This window comes from Pipistrellus kuhlii, unplaced genomic scaffold, assembly GCF_014108245.1.
Source record: "Pipistrellus kuhlii isolate mPipKuh1 unplaced genomic scaffold, mPipKuh1.p scaffold_m20_p_6, whole genome shotgun sequence".
NCBI classification, from domain to species: Eukaryota; Metazoa; Chordata; class Mammalia; order Chiroptera; family Vespertilionidae; genus Pipistrellus; species Pipistrellus kuhlii.
Window position 1 is genome coordinate 300,262 of NW_023425562.1, and position 20,911 is coordinate 321,172.

Sequence of the window (20,911 nt, forward strand, 5' to 3'; positions counted from 1 at the left end):
ATCCCCAGTGGGGGGCGTGCAGGAGGCAGCCGACCCCTGGCTCCCTCTCATCATTGACGTTTCTCTCTCTCCCGTCTCTGAAATCAATAAAAACACGTTTAAAAGAAAACTTGCTAAAAAGAAAGTTTGCAGGTCCTGAGTGGGAGAAGGCTGGTTAGACTGTCAGACACCAGGGGAGCCCTCTCGGCTCCCGGGGGCGGGGCTCGGCCACAGGAGCTTCTCGCAGCCCCAGAGGGTGATGAGAGACCCTACTGGTGGTCCCGCCCGAGGGCCAGGTGGCTCGGGCAGCTGGAGGTTGGTGGGATTGCAGCTTAGCTGGATTTGCAGCGATCTGAGACGGAAGCATGGAAATGGGCGCTGTGGGCCCAGCCCAGCCACTGCTGCTCGGCCGGCTGCTCCCTCAGGAGGTCGAGTTCAAGGGAGGGTCCTGCCCTGGAACCGGGGGAGGGGGCAGAGGGGGCACTGCCTGCAGGGGTGGGACTGGAGGGATGCTGCCTTCTTGTACTTGACTGTTTCTTAGGGTCCTACATTCAGGGTGAGGAAATCAGAGCCAGAACCTGGGATTTTAAAGTGAACCTTAAATGCTCCTTGCCTGCCCCTTCCTTCCTTCGCGGGCATGCACTGAGGGTTCGGAGTGGCTCCGTCTTCGCTTGGGATGTTTCCGTTCTTTATTTTGTTCAAATACTTACTGATGGTTTTACCTGACCCCCCACGCCGCCCAACACACACACACACACACACACACACACACACACACACGGCTTCTTAACGTCACGGTGATGCGGAGAAGGATTTCTCAGGAGCTGCGTGCTTCCTGTCCGGCTGAGGCTTTAGCACGAGGACCCTGGTCCTTGGAGCTGGTGGCCAGGCGGCTCTGATCCGCCTTCCTTTGCCGGAGCTGCCGGGAGAAGGCGGGAGGAACGGGATTCGCCCAGCAGTGTTCTCATGCACCGTGTGCCCAGGCGCGCCTCTCTGTCTCCGACGTGCCCTTAGCTGGAGCAGAGGCAGCCGAGCTCCCAGTGAGCTGTGTCCTTTCCTTCCAGGTGAGGAACTGCAGGTTGGCGCAGGAGCAGGAGAAAACCAAGATCCTGTCCGAGGCCCTGGAGGCGCTGGCCACGGAGCACCATGAGCTAGAGCAGTCGCTGGTGGCCGGCTCCCCGCCCAGCGTGCTCAGCGAGGAGGAGTTCTACGATGCGCTGTCAGGTGGGTGGGAGCCCGCGAGGGAGGCCGTCGCCCGAGTCTCCGGTGGGACAGGCGGACGGGTCACTACCTGTGTGTCGCCTGCGTTGTCGGCCGGAGCTGCGTTGGGGGAGCAGGAGGTGTCACCGCTGGCTGCCTGTGCGGCGGCAGGGCCCGGCTGGGATGGAGGCCCTGGGCCCCTGTGAGTCCCAGGTCCCGGAGTCAGTGACCACCAGGGACTCCTGCGTCCACCACGTGGTCACTCCCTCCCTCCCCCTTGTCTGTGCGTTTAAAATCCTCCCTGAGGATCTGTTCTATTAATTTTATTGAGAATGGGAGGGAGGGAGGGAGGAGGGGAAGGAGAGAGAACACCGATGGGTTGCTTCCTGCACACGCCTTGACCCAGGCCAGGGATTGAGCCCCGGCCACGGTCCATGCCGTTGACCGGGAGTCAACCCCTTGACCCTTCAGTCCCAGGACTGATGCTCTAACCACTGGCCACCAGCCAGGGCCCTAGTTTGCTCTTGAAGCTAAGTTTAGGGGCCTCGGACTCCTGTTGGAGCACCCTGTGCCCCAGGGGAGGCAGCGGACACTCCCCAGAATGTGGCTTCTGCGGGGGCACTGGCCTCCCTCAGGAGTGCGGGATGGGGTGCGGGCTCGCTCAGGAGTGCGGGGTGGGGTGCGGGCTCGCTCAGGGGTGAGGGGGGGGTGCGGGCTCGCTCAGGGGTGAGGGGGGGGGTGCGGGCTCGCTCAGGGGTGAGGGGTGGGCTGCGGGCTCGCTCAGGGGTGAGGGTGGGCTGCGGGCTCGCTCGGGGGAGGGGTGGGGTGCGGGCTCGCTCAGGGGGGAGGGGTGGGGTGCGGGCTCGCTCAGGGGTGAGGGATGGGCTGCATCGGCCCGTGTGGTGCTCACAGTTGAAGGGAAGTGGAAAGCCTGGAGCTTTGGGTTGAAAGTCAGCACTGAGCCCTGTTGACTCGGCACCAGACAACTTGGAAACAAGGACGCCATGGGCAGGCCTGGCCCTCGGCAGCTGCCATGCCGCGGCCCGGGTCCCCAGGTGAGCGTGACGGCACCTGTAGAGAGCGCGGTCTCCCGGGGAAGCGGGTCTCCGTGCAGGGAGGGCACGTGGTGAGCGGGGACGGCCTGGAGAGAGGATGGCTCCCTCACCTGTCCACGGGGCCGTAGTGGACCCAGTCCGCTCACAGCGCTCTCGGATGAGCCAGGCTTCACCTCCCGGCACTGCAGGCCGTGCCACTGGTCGCGGTGCCTTTGCCTCTGAGGCTGCAGTCGCCCGTGCACGGGTGCACCGCCTCAGGGCAAGGACTGGGATGCCCTCAGGCCAGCTCCTTTCTCCTTCGGCTGCAGCGGTCCTGGTGTCCACTCATTCTGCCTGGCCAGCACCACGGCCGGCTCAGAGCTTCCCCTCCATCCAGCCACCTCGCCGCTCCCATGCTCCCTCCTACTCTGTGTTGCTCAGGCGTCATCACAGCCCCTCCCGGCACCTGTCCTTCGCCGTGAGGTCCGCCGTGCCCCCTCTCCCCCCCCATACACACTTCTGTTCGCACCTGGAAGCATTGTGTCCCTCAGGTGTGCACAGCCGCCCCCTCTGCTGCCCTGTGACCCAGCCTGCCGTGCTCCAGGCGTGGAGGGCCAGGGCTGGGGAGTGAGTCATGGCCGGCTTGGGAAGGACGTTGGACTTTGCAGCGTGGAGGTGATGGTGCTGGTTGGCAGAGACCTTTGGGGGTAGGCGGGTCGGCTTGACTATTAAAGAGGAAGGAGCCCTGGGCAGGGAGAGGTGGCAGCCAAGGAGGAGAGAAGGAGCGAGAGAGCACCTGAGGGGGGTGTGCACCGACCCCAGGAGAGCAAGGTCGTTCCCCCATCGGACCGTGGGCAAGTGTGTGGCCCACACTGGGGAAGGCGGTGTGTCCCTGTGGGTAAGTGGGAGTAGGCGGTGTGTCCCCGTGGGTGAGCGTGTGGCCCACGCTGGGGAGGCGGCGTGTCCCTGTGGGTAAGTGTGTGGCCCACGCTGGGGAGGCAGTGCCTCCTTGGTGTGTGGTCACTGAGGTGAAAGCTTGTTGAGAAACGTCTGTCTGCTCCGTGGCTGCTCTGGCTGCCCTGCCTCCTGTGGCGTCCACTCTGTACCTGCTTTTAGTTAAGTTTCTGTTGAAATGCAGTCCCTGTCCTGTGGGACCCTGAGCCAGGGCCGCGGTGAGGCACCGGGGCTTAGGGAGGAGGCAGAGGAGGAGCAGATGCCCATTCATCACCAGGTGTCAGTCCATCACCAGGTGTCCGTCCATCACCAGGTGTCCATCACCAGGTGTCCATCACCAGGTGTCCATCCATCACCAGGTGTCCATCACCAGGTGTCCATCACCAGGTGTCCGTCCATCACCAGGTGTCCATCCATCACCAGGTGTCCATCCATCACCAGGTGTCCATCACCAGGTGCCCATCCATCACCAAGTGTTTGCCCACCCTAGATCAGCCCCACAGCGCCCTCTCTTACTAGCTCTTACTCTGGGCAAGGCCCCAGCTGGGTTGTGCTGCGTAGCTAAAGGGGGCAGAGTTTCCCCTGAGCCCGAGGGGTCTCTCCATCGCCTTCAGCTCAGAACAGTCCACCTGCCAATGCTGCACACCTTCTGGAGGCCTGCCTCGTCAGCGACGTCCCCGTCTCAGCAGTGACGCCCTCATAGTGCTGACCAGCTCTGATGGACCGTTCTGTGGGACTCTTAAGTTTTCCACGTGAATCAAATGTGACAACGTGGAGGTGACACCTTCCCCATCTCCCCCTCCCTTCCCCCATTGTCTCTTCAGTGAGGCTCCTGCAGCTCCTTCCTCTCACCTCCGGAGCTGATTGCCTCAGGGAGCCTCCCGCCTTCCTGTCGCTCTCCCCCAGCACTCGCCCTTGGCCTCCCAGGCTCCGGCCCAGCCTGTCCCTGCTGTCCTGGGGATCATCCACGCTACCCAGACGGGCGTTCTCCGAGGAGCGTGAGAGGAGCGCTGGCTTACACTCAGAGTGTGAGTGGTGCCGGAGGTTTTGGTCTTAGCGTTATGTTAAAGGCATTTCCCTCTGTGTTACTGACCCGTTTTGGGCGATGTTACCTGCGTACATGCATGCAGACTGTGCCTGTGTGGGCTTTATGGCTTGTCTTATCCCAGTAAACCGTGGGGACTGACAACATGGACCACGGCACCGGTTTGGTATGAAACAGGACAGACAAAGCCCCCTCTCCATCTGGCCGTTACGGTGACAGACAGCACCCAGGCCAGCACTGTCTTCCTGTGAGGAACTGGGCGTCCGAGTCCGGAGTCCAGGCTCAGGGCGTGTGGTGCTCGTCAGCGGTGACTAATCAGGCTGATGCAGGAGAACAAGGCCCCGTGGCCGGCTGGGTGTGTGTGGGGAGAGGGAAGCACTAAAAATAATGGTTTCCTGGACATCTTGGCTGCGAAGTGTTGAGGACACGAACGGAAATGCGTAGAAGGAAGTTTGCCTGATGTGTCTGGGAGCTGGGCGTGTGGGAGCCGGGACAGCTGAGTGTGGGTGACCTCAAGGGAAGGTCGATGTGACCTTGAGAGACCGGGGAGTTTCCTGGACGCTGCGGACCGTGACTTTGAGCTGAAATACAGAGCGTTAAACAAGGCGTCAGGCACCTAGCTCAGAAACCAGGCGCCATGGGTCTTCTCCCTGTCCTGTCACGTGCCTGAGGGCCATGCTGTCCTGTCATGTGCCTGAGGGCCATGCTGTCCTGTCCGGGGTAATGTGTCCTGATTCCCAAGCAGACGATGGCTCCACACATGGCTCATTACCAGGTGCCCATCCATCACTTTCCATCCATCATTTTCATCCTAAAAATGCCTGCCCGGGAGTTGGGGTTCATCTGGACACTCCTGGCGTCAGCTCTGGAGGTTTAAGTAAAACCCCACTTACTGGGCCCCTGGCAGAGTTGAGCATCAGGGCACGGGCCTGGGTTTTGGCTCCATCCTGGTGGGTAGGGTGCAAGAAGCAGCTGATCGATGTTTCTCTCTCTCCCTTCCTCTCTCCCTAAAAGTCAATAAACTATTCTTTAAAAAAAAAAAAAAAAAGCCTGGCTGTGCAGCTCAGTGGTTGAACGTCGACCCAGGAACCAGAAGGTCACAATTGGATTCCCTGTCAGGGCACATGCCCGGGTTATGGGCTCCATCCCCAGGAGGGGGCGTGCAGGAGGCAGCTGATGGATGATTAATTCTCATCATGAATGCTTCTCTCCCTCCCTCTTCCTTCCTCTCTGACATCAATAAAAATGTATTTTTGAAGAAGTAATACCATAGCAGAAGTATTTTTTAAAGTTTTTTGAGCCACTTCTGCTGCTGTGTCTGTAGGACCAATGTCATTCATGCTTCTCACAGCTCAGCTACTTGAGATTTTTCTTTACCATGAATTTTAAAAATGATGCTTTTTTGTAAGCGATGCCTGGGATGCTTTGAGGGGAAGGTAAAGCGGAAACTCGGAGGGGAGCTGCTGGGTTCGGCACTCTGTGGAACTCTCTCCCCGTGTGTGTACAAACCTGTGTCACTGCACATCGTTGTAAGCCCGTGTCTGCTCCATGGCCCCCTCCGCAGTGCTGGGCGCGGGCTCTGGGATCCCGGGAGGTGGTTCCGGGTGGTGGCGAAGGACTAGGGCTGCTTGGGTTTCACCGCGGATCCCGGGGGAGGCGCACGGGCGCTGTCACCGAAGCCAGATCCAGCCCCTGACATGAGCCTCTCTGCCACAGATTCCGAGTCCGAGCGGTCCCTGAGCCGGCTGGAGGCGGTGGTCTTGCACTCCCGTGAAGAGGAAGGGCGGCGTCCGGCCCCGGGAGCACACAGGATGTCGGAGGACAAGGACTGCGGCGGGGGCGACGCGCTCTCCAACGGCATCAAGAAGCACAGGTAGGGCCCGTGCTGACGTGGCTGTCACTCCGTCTGCGCCCACACACACGCCTCGGCCGCTCCGTGCTGGCCGCGCTGTGGCTGCCTCAGAGAGGCAGGGCCGGTCAGTGTGTGTCCACCCACAGGAGACCCCTGCGGCCAGAGCCCGGAGCGGGGCTTCGCACCGGCTCAGGGGAACGTAAATCTTTCGCTGGCCGCGCAGCTGTGGGGGCCGCCGATGCTGGCGGCTCCGGGCGTCCTGCATCTTTTATGACTGCCGCCCGGTGCTGCTTGGTTTCCAGTCATTCGATCCGGCTGGTCTTCCTCAGATGGATGCCTGTCGCCTGCCGTTAATCATTTAGCGACATCTTCACGAAGGCTTTCGTGGAGAGCCGGCAGGGTGGGTCCAGCACGGCCACTTTGGCTACCTCAGAGCACTCGTGCCTTTTACCCCCGGGGTGATTTCATCCCAGAGACTGCTCCCGGTCAGCCAGACGGAACGGACACCGCACTCTCCGGTCTCAGCCCGCGTGCCTGAGGCGCTGGGGCGGGCATAGGGAAGCCCTCAGCAGGTTCCTGGGGATGCAGACTGTCCTGGTACACGCACTCCTGGGGTAGGGCTGTGAGGGGGCCGTTTATGAAGGTGGCTTCTGTCTGACATCTGCAGAACGTGTCCCTCTGTCCCGTTTCCTGCACCGTGGCTCTGGCCACGTCGGCCTCCACTCTGGTTCTGCTGGAGACAAGCCCACGATCACTGCTGATGCGAGTGGACCTGCCCCTTGTTAACAAAATGTCTCACTTTGTACTTGTTTTGACAAGATCAGAGGGTTTTAGGTAACAAACCAGATACCAGCAGTTTCCGCATGTCCAGGGAGAGGCCCCGCCCATAAGCACTTGACAGTGGTTGTCTTTTTTGTTGATTTCAGAGAGGAAGGGAGAGGGCGAGAGACCGCAACACTGAGAGAATCATTGCCTTCCGCACGCCCTCTGCTGGGATCGAGCCTCCACTTCACAGGGGACCTCTTAGTTCTGGGCCAACCCACTGAGCCACACCAGCCGGGCATGAGTTTTATTTATTTATTTATTTTTTTCATAAAGTTCTTTTCTGACCAGACAAACAGCAGATGCCACACGTAATTTACGAGTTTCATCTTAGAGCAGGAATGTTTTCAGTGGTACCTGATCCCTCTTGCCCGTGAATTGCGTCATGAGTAATTTGTGTTTATGATGGGCGGTTACTAATAGCCAGTCATTTGAATTAATAATAGTTTTGGTGCCCTGGCCGGTTTTGCTCAGTGGATAGAACGTCTGCCTGTGAACTGAAAGGTCCCAGGTTTGATTCTGGTCAAGGGCACATGCCCTGGTTATGGGCTCGATCCCCAGTGGGGGACTTGCAGGAGGCAGCTGATCCATGATTCTCTTTCATCATGGATATTTCTCTCTATCCCTTTCTCTCTGAAATCAATCAATATATGTGTGTGTGTGTGCGTGTAGGATTGGGCCTAAATGGGCAGTCGGACATTCCTCCCACAATTCAGGACTGCTGGCTCCCAACTGCTTGCTTGTTTGCCTGTCTACCTGATTGCCCCTAATCACTCCCCCACCAGCCTGATAACGCCTGACTGCTCCCCTGCTGGCCCGAATGTCCCCAACTGCCCTCCCCTGCAGGCTTGGTCCCATCCAACTGCTCTCCCCTGCTGGCCTGATCGCCCACAGTAGTCCTCCCCTGCTGGTGGCCATCTTGTGGTGGCCATCTTGTGTCCACATGGAGGCAGCCATCTTTGATCACATGGGGGTGGTCATCTTGTGTTGGAGTGACAGTCAATTTGCATATTATTCTTTTATTAGATAGGATAGTGTTAGTGATGTTTAGAAAAGCAGGGGGTGGGCCTGAGTGACCATGGCATGCATTTGAGGTGTCACGGTGCATCTTTAAGTAGATTTAAGTTGGTGTGTGACCTGGTCATCTGTTTTTATTTTTTTAATTTGAAAAACATGGTCAGGTTTGTGTTGACGCTGCTCGCTTTCCTGGTGGGTCCTCAGACCCGTTCTCCGCTCTCGGATAATTAAAGGAGATGATCTATGCCAAGTGCTCACGTGATGTAGCTATCTAGTAAAAGTCAGGCGTTCGTGAAACATCCAAAGCCCTAAGCAAAGGTGGGATTGCTGTCTGTCTGCTCACTCACAGTGGAGCCCGAGGTTCAGGGGCCCCTGAAGCTGAGATGCGGGCGAGAGGACGCTGAGGGGAAGGCTGGCCTTTGACTGACCTCATTTCTCTGAGTGAATGTCAGCTAGGGAGACTCGCCCCACATTGAACGAAGCCTGTGGTTGGCTTCTGTGGCGGTGAAGGGAAACGTGGCTGATTCTCTACTGGAAGTACTGGTGTGGCTGCCTCGGAAGCGGCTGTAAACTTGCCTGTCAGCGGCGAACGAACGGTGAGAGCTGGTCTCTGCTCGCCTCTGCCCCGAGGGCCGCTTCCCGCGTAGAGAGGGAGGCCTCCTTGTGCGTCCCCACGGCCTCGGCTCTCTGAGTCCCGTGGAGGATCCCAGTTCCTGGTTCCCGTTTGCTTTCCACACTCACACTCCTCGGCGTGCCAGAGCGGAGCTCCGTGTCTACTGACGGTGTGTCCGTGCTCGGCGTCTGGCTCCGCGAGGACGGACACAGGTCTCGGCACGGGGACAGCATCTGTGTGACCGCCCTCGGCACTGCCTTCTCCCCGGCCTCCTTGTCACAGTCTTCCTGGGCCGGCGTGGGGTTCGCCGTGACCAACATGCCCATTGGAGCTGTGCCGACCGAAAATTCACCGAGGGCACTGGCCTCGGCACAGAGCTCCTCCGACCGCTGCTCTGCTTGTTGGCTCGGACATCGCCCTCTTTCAGTAACCACAGCATCTGTAAGGATGCATCGGGGATGGACGGGCGTGACTGTTTAAAGGCACAGAGTCCTCCAAGCTGCAGTCGCCAACCTTTCGGACTGCACGGCCACTGGTTGTCGACCGCTGTTCTACAGGTGTGTCCTGTGTCTTTAAATCTTCAGAGAAAATGTTGTTCACGTACAACCCTTCCCAACACATGTATCACGTAACACGCTTCCTCCCTGTCACTGCTGCTGAGTCACCCTGACACGGGCCTGTGAGGACTTGGACCTCGGGCAAACTCCGAGTGCCAAGAGTATGGTTGTTTTTAAAGACACAGGAGAGCATGGGCTCTTATTTATTTATGTTTTGTTATAGTATATATATATATATGTATGTATATGTGTGTGTGTGTGTGTGTGTGTGTGTATATATATATATATATATATATATATATATATATTATTGTGTGTTTTTTAACAGAGATGAAGGGAGAGGGAGAGAGAGATAGAAACATCAATGATGAGAGAGAATAATTGTTTGGCTGCCTCCTGCATGCCCCACACTGGGGATTGAGCCCAGAACCCGGGCACGTGCCCTTGACTGGAATCGAACCCAGGACCCTTCAGTCTGTAGGCCGACACTCTATCCACTAAGCCACACCTGCTGAGGCCACAGTGTTTATCCTTCAGGCTGTTCCTGTCAGAGTGGCAGTGACTTCATGGACTACACATCCTGTTTCTCAGCCAGGAAGCACACCACTGCGTCTGACACATGCAGGACACACACATGCCAAGTGCAGGACACACACATGCCAAGTGCAGGACACATGAATGTCAATGCAGGGCACATACATGGCTAGCCAGGGCAGATGCCAAGACATTGACCTAAGTAGTGACATGGCCTGTGGACAGGAAGAAAGGCGGAGGGCCGCCGCACAGGAGAATGAAGTGGTATCTGGGGCGTCGGGGAAAAGGGGGTGGTGTCTGGGGCGTCGGGGAGAAGGGGGTGGTGTCTGGGGTGTCGGGGAGAACAGGGTGGTGTCTGGGGTGTCGGGGGCACAGCTGGGGCCGCCATGTTCTCAGAGGTTTCTATGGGTGAGTGAGTAGGCGGCTCAACATGGACCTGGTAGGTGGGAGTCCCCGTGCCCCGGCATCGGGTGGGGAGCACCTTGAGGTGCAGACAGCGTAAGTGAGGGTCCCACGGCCACGAGGGCCGAGAGCATCAGCGTGAGTCTCTGGTCGGCGTCTGCACGGTGACCCTCGGATAAAGCTCTGAGCATTGCTCTGACCCCGCCTCACAGCCCTCCAGGCGGCTGGTGCTGGTCCCCTCGAGGCTGAGCAGACGGTGCTGTCCGCAGAGGTGATCGTGCCTCACAGGCCACAGCTCACACCCTGATCGGAGTGTCGGTGCATAAGAAGCACAAGCTCTGAGGCTTTTGCCTCTCAGAATAGGGAGTCACCGGTGGGTCGGAGTTACCCATCCTCTGTCCTAGGAGCTGGGTCGCTCGGCCCAGGTCACTCGGCCAGGAGGGCAGCGCACACAAGCCTGGTTTTCCGACTCAGAGCTTCCACTCTCTCCCTAAACCACAGTCTTCACAGGCGTCCCGAGCAGCAGGCCCGCCTGGACACAGCTCCATGTTGCCCCAGCCTTTGCTCTGCCGTCCTGTGCGGGGTTTGAAGCAGCGATTTGGGGATGAGCCCCGTGGTCTGCATCACGGCCGAGGCCCACATGCTGGGCCCAGTGTGGGCCCCGTGGCAGGTTCCCGTGGACGTGAGCGCCCCGGGCTGGGTGAGTTTTCCCTTGTCCAGGTCGGGGCCACAGATGGTCAGCAAAGCCGCCTGGAGGACGTATTCTCCCTGTGACCCCCCCACCATCTTGTGCGCAGCGGGGGGTCCGAGGGACGGGGAGAGGTGCTCGGCTTCCCTGGAGGCTCCTCAGGGCGACGCCCTCTCGTTGGAGTGGAGACGGCTGCGTGACGCTCCGTCAGGTGCGACGGCGTTGCTGTCTGCCGGAAGGACGGCTGCCTCCAGGCCGGTGCACGGTCGGTCTGATGCTGTGGGAACCGCCGTCTTCTGGGAAAGACGCTCTTGTCCGCTCAGCAGCCAGGAAGGGACCGGAGGGAAATGCACACGTCAGGAACACGCGGAAGGGGCGTGTGACAGGCGGGAGGACCGGAAATGCAGCTCCTCCAAGGAACTGTCCCTCGGGGGCAGGGGACACCCAGTCCGTACGGATTAGAGGGAGTGGCGGGCACTGCAGGGACAGGTCCTAGCCGGTGTCCCAGCGTCCCCCTGTTCCTTTTTCTTGTGGGGCTCCTTGTGCCACCCTTAGGCTAACCCCGGCCCTGCCCCTCGCCTGTCTCCGACAGGGCTGCTCCATCAGGCTCTCTCCACGAGAACAACTCGTCTTACTAGTACATCCTCTCGAGGCAGATGGCCTTTTTGAGGTTCAAGTTGTGGAAGTTATTTTATCTAATAAGTGTGTTGTGGGGTGGTTTACTCAGCCTTGATCCTAAGGAAAAGAACACCAGCGGCCGTGACTGCCCAGCAGCTCATTTCATCCTAAATGGACATTAGATGAACGGTTTATTTTGAAGCATTGAGGGCCAGCTCCGTGCAGAGCACTGGGCCAGGCGGGGGACGTAGCCGGGAGCAGATACAGACCTGACCTGGGATGGCCGTGGGCGTGTGCGCGGGTCCAGAGGGAACAGATGGGACAGAGGCAGGGAAAGGGTAGTGAGGCTCCTGGCCGCCCCATTTACATCCGAGCGTTGGTGTTGCCTTCACAGTCCCTTTGCTGACAGACCGAGTCTTTGACTCTGAGAGGGTCAGCCACTCAGAAGGGATTTGGGGTAGGAGTGCCTGCAGGTCAGCTCTAACACCATTTAATAACGTCAGTGGAATGTTTGAAGCACAAGAAAATTAAATTTGGGATTTTCTCTTTCATCATTTCAATTAAATGAAAAATGTGCCTGGCCAGCGTGGCTCAGTGGGTGAGCGTCCACCTATGAATCAGGAGGTCAGGGTTTGACTCCCGGTCAGGGCACATGCCTAGGTTGCTGGCTCCATCCTCAGTGTGGGGCGTGCAGGAGGCAGCTGATCCAAGATTCTCTCTCATCATAGATGTTTCTCTTTCCCGTCCTCACTGAAGTCAATTTGTTTTTTAATGTTACTTGGACCGAATCGTTCTAGCACTTTCTTCCAGGTCATGTGACATTGAAATGAAGAACACGAAGAGCTATTTAATAACAGGGCAGAAAGGCTTTCCCACTGTGTCTTCACTGCCATCACCTGAGACTCTGGGCTCCTGCCTGGAAGTCTGGGCCCGGTCCGAGTGGCAAAAGCCGCCCAGGGCCTCGCCCGTGTCTGACCTGGAGGCGCTGCAGCAGGGCCGGGGGCTGGGGTCCCGCAGGCGGATTGGTGAGCTGCGGCTCGGGCCCCCCCAGGACGAGCTGCACATAGTGTCTGCCGCCCCATAGCACCCCCAGACCTGAACGGCACGTCTTTTCCAGAACACGCGCTGGTGGGGCACCTGCACGAATGAGCTGGCTCGGCTGGGTCTGTCTCCGGCTCTGGGGCCGGAGCCTGTGGGACCGCACGGAGCTGTGTCACGTGGGAAAACAGCAGCGATGGGCTTTGTGCTAAAACCCAGCGATTGTGTGGCCGAGGGCCGGCTGTGCCATCTGTCTGGCTGAGAACAGAGCCAGGACAGCACTCGCCCTGGTACGGCGGGTGCTCTCTGCGGAGAGAAAGGGCGCACAGAGCCAGGATAATGGCCCTCAGAGAGCCCCGGCCGAGAAGAATTCGCCCTCAGTCTGCCCGGGCGTGTGGTCACCGCTCGCTCCCCTGTCTGTCTCACTCCTCCGGAGGGCCGCCTCTGCAGCAGGAGAGACGGCAGAGATGGAAATGGATCCTGTTCCGTTTAAATAATTAACACCTGTAAATCTGCTGCTGAATTTAAGAACGTGCATTCCTCCGCCTCTTTACAATACGTCGGCAGGAGATGAGCATTTTCTGGACCATCGGGACCGACAGTTTGATTGTTTTGTCAGGGCCTTTGTTTTAGTTCTTTTTTCCTTTTCTCCGACTTCATTGGGGGACTGACAAGCAAAGTTATACAGGTTCCAGGCGCACAATTCTATCTTCCACCTAACGCGGGTCCGCAGCGCCTGGGGGGCGGGCACGGCACCCCGAGGTGGCCCGGGCGGCGGACCCCAGGGAGAACCCGGACATCAATGGAAGCTCAGGAACTGGTTCGGGGGGACCCTCGGGGTCGCGATGGCAGGGAGCAGGGCTCTGCCCAGACCCACCCTGTTTCCCCGTCTGTGTCCCATTTTGTTGTTCTTTTTAGAGTTGATCTCTATTCTTGAAAGCATCACAGATCACAGATGCCCCCCCCTTTCCCATCGGCCCCCTCTACCCCTGCCTCCCCCCGCCGCCCCGACTTTGTGCGGCACCTTCCTTCCCAGCGTCAGGGGCGTTACAACTGAGTCTTGTTTTCTTTTCTTTCTAGAACGAGCTTGCCGTCCCCCATGTTTTCCAGAAACGACTTCAGCATCTGGAGCATCCTCCGGAAGTGCATCGGGATGGTGAGTGCATCGGGAAGGCCACGGCCTGTCCCAGGGTGACAGGGAGTCGCATGCTTCCTGTGGAAGGTGGGGGGGGGGGTCACAGCCAGGCCAACGGGAGCTGCCCAGAGTCAAACAGGACAAGCGTGCAGCTTGCTGACAGCGCGGCCCTCTGCCCGTCAGCGTGGCTCTGCTGCGGCTTCTCCTGGGGAAATGGGGAAGGCGGGGAGCGTTCCCAGTTACCCAGAACCCTCTTGGAGAGGCCGACCCCACGGGTAGGAGCATCCCTCCGCGGACTCCTGCGCACGGAGCAGGCTCCCGCAGGCCGCACTGACAGGTGTGGCCTCGCTGTGCTGGGCTGGCTCCGCAGGTGGCCTCCTGCTGGGGTGGCAGTGGACCGAGGTTCTAGGCTGCACGTCCGTACAACAGCCGCCACAGTCTGTCAGTCAGGCTGCCGTTCTGGGTCAAGTTCTCCCTGTGCTGCTTGTGTGACCTTTGACCCACGAGAAGGGTGAAAATGCCATGCCTGTGTGTGCTGAGCTGTGGACCTGCGTGCAGTTCTGGGTGTGTCCCTGTGCTGGGAAGTGTCCGCACTCCAAACCCCTCCATGGTGGTCCTCCTGACCCTCCCCCGGGGCTGCGCTCAGCTCGGCGTTCCCTGCTGCCCTGCCCTCTGCCCGGGGCTGACCTCGGACCTGCCTGAGTCCTGGGGGCCGGTCCACGCGTGGGTCCCAGGGGCTGGCACTTCAAACGAACGTTTTCTGACCCCGATGCCTGAAGGGCACCCAGCTACACTCGGCCGCTGGGGCCCGGCCCCTCCGTCTATGTCTGTGGGACCGCTTGTGGCTAACGAGCAGGACGCGTTAGGGGGGTCTGTGCAGGTGAGGCGCATGGAGAGGCCGAGGGGGTCATTTATGAAACTGTCTGGGGGTCTCCTCAGCAGAGAGCTCGGTCTCAGTGCCCACACCAAGGAGGAGAGCAGGGCACTAGCCCTCCTCAGGCCTGTGAGGGCGCGTCAGACAGACCTCGTGTGTGCCCTCAGCGAGGTGCTCCTGGCCATCTCCATCTCTTGGGAAATGACGCTTCCAGGACACAGTTAACATTCGTTTCTGGTCCTCGGCGTCAGCGTTTCCGAAACCTTGTAAACGCGCTGTGGCGGGGACCGCGTTGGCCCAGCAGGCGGGGCGAGCGAGTGGACCCGCTGCGGGAACCGGTGGCTGAAAGGCCGCCTCCCGCACCCGTCACTGCCCGGGCTGTGAGGGAGCGTCAGGACGTGTGCAGACGAGGGGCCGGCAGCCTGGCCAGTGTACGCCTGAGGCCAGCACCCGTCTCCACGGAGCTGACGAGCATTTCCCTCTCAGCCGCAGTGTCACCCTCACCCAGCTCGCTGCTCTGAAGCCTTTATCAGTTACTCCCCGCACTGAGCTATCACCGTAGCACGTAAAAGTGGCCGTTCACGATGTCTGTCCGGCCACCATAGACTTCACTGCTAAATGCTCCTTTGCTTCGAGTATATACGTTTATGAGTGAGGAAAACACACAGGACAACGTGTGTGGAAGCGTTAACCTAACAGGTGAAATGTTGTTTGTAAATGGGGTTTTCAGTTGCGTTTAGCTCTCTGAGGATGAAAGCCGCCTGTTGCTAAAACCAGACAGGATCTTCAGTAACAGTTGTGTTCTGATGGAACAGGCTGCAGGGTAACACAGTTGCTCGTATTAATAGAACAGATGGGAGTAGGCGTTCCGTGTTTTTGTCCAGAAATATCATTCAGTTCTCTGACTCTTTCCTGAGAGGGAGAGAGAGTTATTGTTATCAGATGGTTTTGTGATCGGAAGCCGGCAGCTGAACGAGGGCTCCCTCTGGCGCTGACAGCAAGCACTGGGAGACCCAACCTGCAGAGGTTGGTCACCTGGAGGTCTTGGGCATCTTGGTTGCTAGGAGACGAGTGGGGAAGCTTGGCCAAGTCCCCACCCTAGTTTAAGAGCTGCTCTCCCTCCCCCCCCATTGGACAACAGGCTGAGGAGGAAAGCGGAATGATTTCCCTGAGACACAGCTTTGCTGATATGTTTTTTGGCGAAATGCTTTTATCTTTGCACAAGCTTTAACATTTCCCTTCAAACCTTCCAAACTAGCTCATTCCTTCCATGCAGACGCCGCCCTCTCCCTCCAGGCCTCCACCCCACACCCCGCCAGCTGACCCTTGGAGTGGACGGCCCTTGGGAGTCAGACAAGCTTGCGAAGTCATTGTGACCACGGCCCCTCCTGAAGGCCATGTCTTAGGGAGGGTCCAGGTTGAACGGAGCCTGGTCCCTAAAGACAACCTGAGAGACAGGGGCGGAAGAAGCCACAGTGGTTCACGTTCAGCACCTCTGCCACCTGCCTCCACGCTGACCTGAAATAGGCCCCACCTGAGCCACCCCCTGAGCAGGGTTACCTCCCCCCCCCCCCCCGAGCGAGGTTACCTCCCCCCCCCCTCAGCGGGGTTACCCCCCCCCCCCGAGCGGGGTTACCCCCCCCCCTGAGCGGGGTTACCTCCCCCTCTGAGCGGGGTTACCTACCCCCCTGAGCGGGGTTACCTCCCCCCCCCCCCCCCCTCCGAGCGGGGCCTCTGCGAGGGGAAGGGGCCTGACTAGGCGTCAGGTGGGTCTGAGCGTCGTTCGCTGCCCCAGGTGCTCACTCTTCAGGGGAGACTCCTTCGCGGGTGCAGCTGGGAGGGGTGTCACATTAGGGGGTGGGTGGCAGGTGGGGCGGGGCTCCAGGTGAGCTGCAGGAGGAGCTGTGGGAACGTGTTCCCGGAGCTCTCTGCCCGAGCCTGCTGGGCCGTCTGCTGGGCCGTGGACGCCCCGAGTGAGAGGTTGTGGAGACTGTCGGCCAGGCGCCAGCGGTGTCCCTGTCGCCCGCGTCCCAGTCATTGGCCGGGCAGGGCCAGGTGCCTCCAGCCCAAGGGGCCGTGAGGAAAGGAACCCCCCTCCCTTGTCCTGTCAGCCCCTCCCCGGTTTGCCACGGCTGCACCCAGGGGCCCGCTTGGGGTCACACACAAGCGCCCCTTCCCCCCTCCGTCGCTCTTCCTTCCTGGGTGCCTCTTCCATACCTGCCCCTGCCCCGGGGGGGAGGGCAGCTGGTCACCGCAGGTGCAAGTTGTTTTAGGTACTAATACAACTTCCAGAGATTGGGAAGTCCGCCCCTCTGTGTGAGGAGCAATGCAGCCTGAGGCCCTTGGACGTGAGAGGCGACCTCACGTCCCCGAGGGAGCTGTGGGAGGTGGGGTGTCGGGGGCCAGGGAAGGACTCCCTAGCTTCCTCCTCCCGGGGGCACAGGCCCCAGGAGCCCCCCTCGCTTGGGGCCACGCCCCCACAAGGACCTGCCTGGACTCAGCCCAGGAGCGGAGTTCCTGCCAGAACCCAGGCTCAGCGTTTGCGCCTTGGGCGTGGCGACGCTGGACGTCACACGTGTCTGTCCTCCTGGCCGAGCCGCGGGCCTGGTCCTCAAGGGACGCAGCAGCACTCTCCCCGCTCCTCCTCGGTCTGTCAGCTGATGAGCATTCGCACTGAGGCTTCCTCCAGCGTCAGCACTGGTTGCCATGCGTCTGGTGGGTGCATTTAGCCGTGGCTCTTAGCTGGGTCACAGGGTAGAGTTGCAGGGCATGAATATTTAATTTCCCTGCTGCCCTAGCTCACATTCTCCCGGAACCCAGCCTCCATGCCTTTCCCACGGGAGCACACGCGGTGCTGACGAGCAGAACACGACATGGAGCAAACCAGACCACAGCTCCCGGCGGGGGTGCCCCAGCCCACCCCCGAGCAGCCTGGGACTCGGGCTCACTCTCTCCTTGGGTCTGCATTGCTGTGCACAGCAGCAGGGAGATTATTTAGAAATGGGAAGGGTTTGTTCATTAAAGAAATGCAGACGTCTTCCCCTAAAAACATCAGGAGGACCATAAAGTGCTCGCTGAGGGGGAGACACTGTTGGGGTGCCGTGCGGGTGAGAGGGCGTCCTGGCCAGGGACCCCTCCCCACCCCACTGCAGCTCCAGGTCTGCGTCCTTTCCCACATGCCTCTCCCTGGGGAAGGTGGGCAGGTGCAGAACCGGCAGGAAAGTGTCTCCTTGCCCCTCGCGGGTCCGCACCAGCTGAGTCAGCAAGGCACCAAAGCGTGCAAGGCCAGGCCATGTGGCTCAAGTGTGCAAGTTGTTTTAGGTACTTAATACAACTTCCAGAGATTGGGAAGTCCACCCCTCTGTGTGAGGAGCAATGCAGCCTGGCCAGTGTGTCTCATTGGTCAAATGAACAAGGGGGTGGGGCTTCTGGAAGGAAGGGGAGGGCCCAGGTGAACAGCTGGAAGTGGTCATGTCAACAAGGGGGAGGGCCAGGTGAACAGCTGGAAGTGCTGATGTAAATGAGGAGGTGGAGCCATTTGATGAGCTGGCAGTGTGACTTAAAACAGGAGAAGGGGTGTGGGAATGGACAGGTGAACAGCCAGAAGCAGTGACATAAACAAGGGGGTGGGGCCATGTGATCACCAGGAAGTGGTCAGGTGAAGAATGGGTTGGGGCTAGGTCATGGTCTGGGATGGAGGGCACCAGCCAGGCTGCAGCGACCCCTGCTGGCCGGACACCAGGTGGAGCCACCCTCCCTCCCAGCTGAAGGCCCAGGTGCTCAGGGCTTCTTAGAGCTCAACTGCCCGGCTGCCCAGCCTCCCAGCCCCTCTGCCTCTGGGTTGTGGACAATGCAGTGCCCTTGGGGTGCAACGCCCATGACGTGCAGTCTGCCGTCTTGCCTGTTGTCGTGTGAGTTCAGAAACATGAATGTAGCTCTGACACCACCACGACCTGCCCGCAGTAGTCTCCACCTGGCAGGGCTCAAAGTCTGCTCCCCCTACAGTCCCCCCTCCTGTTTCTCCCTCCCATCCCCCCCAGCCCCTGCCCTGGGGCCACCTTCCACCTCCTGTTCACAGTCTTAGCTTGGGGCTGGGCAAGCCTATGCACACGTCCTTGATCTGTTTTTTCTGTGCCACTCACACTGCTTTTCTCGTGCCTGCTTTATGATTGGTGTGTGTGTGTGCACGTGTCTCTGTGTGTGCACATGTATGTGCATGTATGCATGTGCGCATGTGTTCAGGCACCGCTGCTGTGGTGCGGGGTTAGCTTTCCATCCTTTCCGTGCCCCAGGCGGAAAGTACTAGGTTTGAAATGACCTCTGGTTGACCCCGGCTGGAAGATGATAGGTGTTCACTGCAGGGAGCTCGGAGGAGACGGAAAAGTGCCAGGAAGACAGTCATGTGCTGTTCTGAGACTCCTAGAGACAGTGAGCGCAGTGCCGTGACGTCTGGTGCTGGTTTCGTGTCCATAAACAACGTGTTTTATAAACAGGCTGTGTTTGGAGCGTGTGCTTTGTAACCCATGTTTCCCGCCTCGCCAGGCCCGGCCCGGGGAACTGCTGTGGATCTTAAACAGGAGGGTCTGGGAGTCAGGGAGCTGGCCTCCCCGTGCGGGTGGGAACGTGCCGCTGTGCTGAGTGCCCAACGGAATGAGTTCTGTGGCCCAGGAACCCACAGAGGGGTGGGGGGGTGGCACTGGCAGTGGGCTCCCAGGTCTGGGCGCAGTGGGCGATGCAGGGATGACCCCCCTCCAGGAATGTCACCGTGTGGTTTGTTAGCAAGAGGACCTGAGGACACGTGACCTCCAGAGACACAGTCCTCGCGTGAGCAGGCGGGCCAGGAAGCAGCCGGGGGCGTGCTGCGAGCACCAGGGATGTGCCCTTGGGCTGCAGCCTGGCCTGGGTCACTGGGTCATGTGGTAGCTCCAGCTTTATCTTCCGAGGAGCCGCACACTGTCTCCCACAGGCTGCGTGGGTCCCGCCATTGCTCTCAGCAGCTGGGTCGGCTCCTGGCACTGGTGAGGGGTGGCTCCGGTCTGGTTCTGTGGCTCCGGTCTGGTTCTGTGGAGGCTGTGCTGTCTTTAGTTGTGCAGGTCGGGAAAACGTCAGAGCTGGGGCAGTCACTCAAACTGTCAGTAGTCCGCAGGCTCAGGAAGGACCTGACTCCCAGGAAAAGGGAAGGAGGGTAGGTGCAAAGCTGGGAAAGTACTAGAACATTCCAGAGAATACCAAGATAATTTGTTGCCTAGTGAGTTGTTTCAAGGACCTGCTGGCGTGTGCAGGCCACCGGCAGTGAACAGGTTGTAATCAGGTCCAAGAACCCTGCCCAGTTACTGAGTGATTTGTGGACATGGAGTGTGTAATTCAGTAGGATGGGCAGGAGCCTTCTGGTCCCTTCCACAGCGTACAGTAGATCGATGCACAGAAAACCTCCTTGTCCTTCAAGTGTAGGCTGATGTTTATTCTGGAGAATTATGCACAGCAGATGGTGTGGGTAATCCCGAGGCCGAACCCCGACCCAAAGCAGACGCTCGGGGAGCCGGGACTCCCTGCGGGGAGCTCCCGGGACAGCAGCTCCACGCACCGGCGCTCGGAGGACCTGTTCACTCTGGGAGGCGCTGCTTCCCGGCCTTCCTCTCCGGGGCCGCTGTGCGCACAGTGGTGCAGGCTGTGTGAGCAGCGGGCGACGCTTCTCTCTGCACAGGAGCTGTCCAAGATCACCATGCCCGTCATCTTCAACGAGCCCTTGAGCTTCCTGCAGAGACTCAGCGAGTACATGGAGCACACGTACCTCATCCAGAAGGCCAGCTCGCTCTCCGACCCCGCCGAGAGGATGCAGGTGGGTGGAGGCGAGAGCCGGGCGGGCTGGTGAGGCCCCGAGACTTCCCTGCCTCCCGCCTCGCCTGCCCGCCCCACCCCAAACACACGGACAGAGTCCCATGACGTCCAGCAGGCGGCTGGGAATGTCATGGGACAGTCGGTGTGTCTGGTGTCCTCTGTGTCTTCCCGCCGTCCCTGGTCAGAGCACCACGGGGTGGGAGGACCCTTGAGGCCGAGGGGAAGCAGAGGGTCCCAGGCACACCCAGGGCTGCTGAGCCATTCTGAGTCTTCATTTTATTTTATTTAAAAAAATATATCTTACTTCAGAGAGGAAGGGAGAGGGAGAGAGATAGAACCACCAATGTGAGAGAGAGACATGGATCATTGCCTCCTGCACGCCCCGCCCTGGGGATGGAGCCGCAGCCCGGGCCTGTGCCCTGACGGGAATGGAACTGCGACCTCCAGGTTCATAGGTTGGCACCCGGCCCGAGTCCCCCTGGCCGGGCTATAAGTTACAGCCTGAAGCAGAATTCAGGGCCTGACGGAGCAGGCGAGGCTGATCTAACCCGATCCCGTCCCGTTCGCAGTGTGTGGCCGCGTTCGCCGTGTCCGCGGTGGCCTCGCAGTGGGAGCGCACGGGCAAGCCCTTCAACCCGCTGCTGGGAGAGACGTACGAGCTGGTCCGGTAAGACCCCTCCCGTGTGAATCTGCAAGATCTGTGTAACGCTT

General features: G+C 59.5%; 1 protein-coding gene across 6 annotated transcripts in view; it reads left to right on the forward strand.

Moving 5' to 3' along the window:
* OSBPL1A (oxysterol binding protein like 1A) overlaps positions 1–20,911 on the forward strand; it is a 79,089-nt gene that overhangs the window by 47,189 nt on the left and 10,989 nt on the right. For 3 of the 6 annotated variants that reach the window (XM_036418647.2, XM_045574218.1, XM_036418650.2), the window contains 5 exons: positions 1,044–1,203; positions 5,929–6,085; positions 13,434–13,509; positions 20,067–20,201; positions 20,770–20,867. In XM_036418647.2, coding sequence (XP_036274540.1) covers positions 1,044–1,203; positions 5,929–6,085; positions 13,434–13,509; positions 20,067–20,201; positions 20,770–20,867 — 626 coding nt within the window. Of the gene's footprint in view, positions 1–1,043; positions 1,204–3,045; positions 3,068–3,146; positions 3,186–5,928; positions 6,086–13,433; positions 13,510–20,066; positions 20,202–20,769; positions 20,868–20,911 lie in introns of those variants that run through there. The other 3 variants (XM_045574220.1, XM_036418648.2, XM_036418651.2) reach the window with 3 other exon arrangements.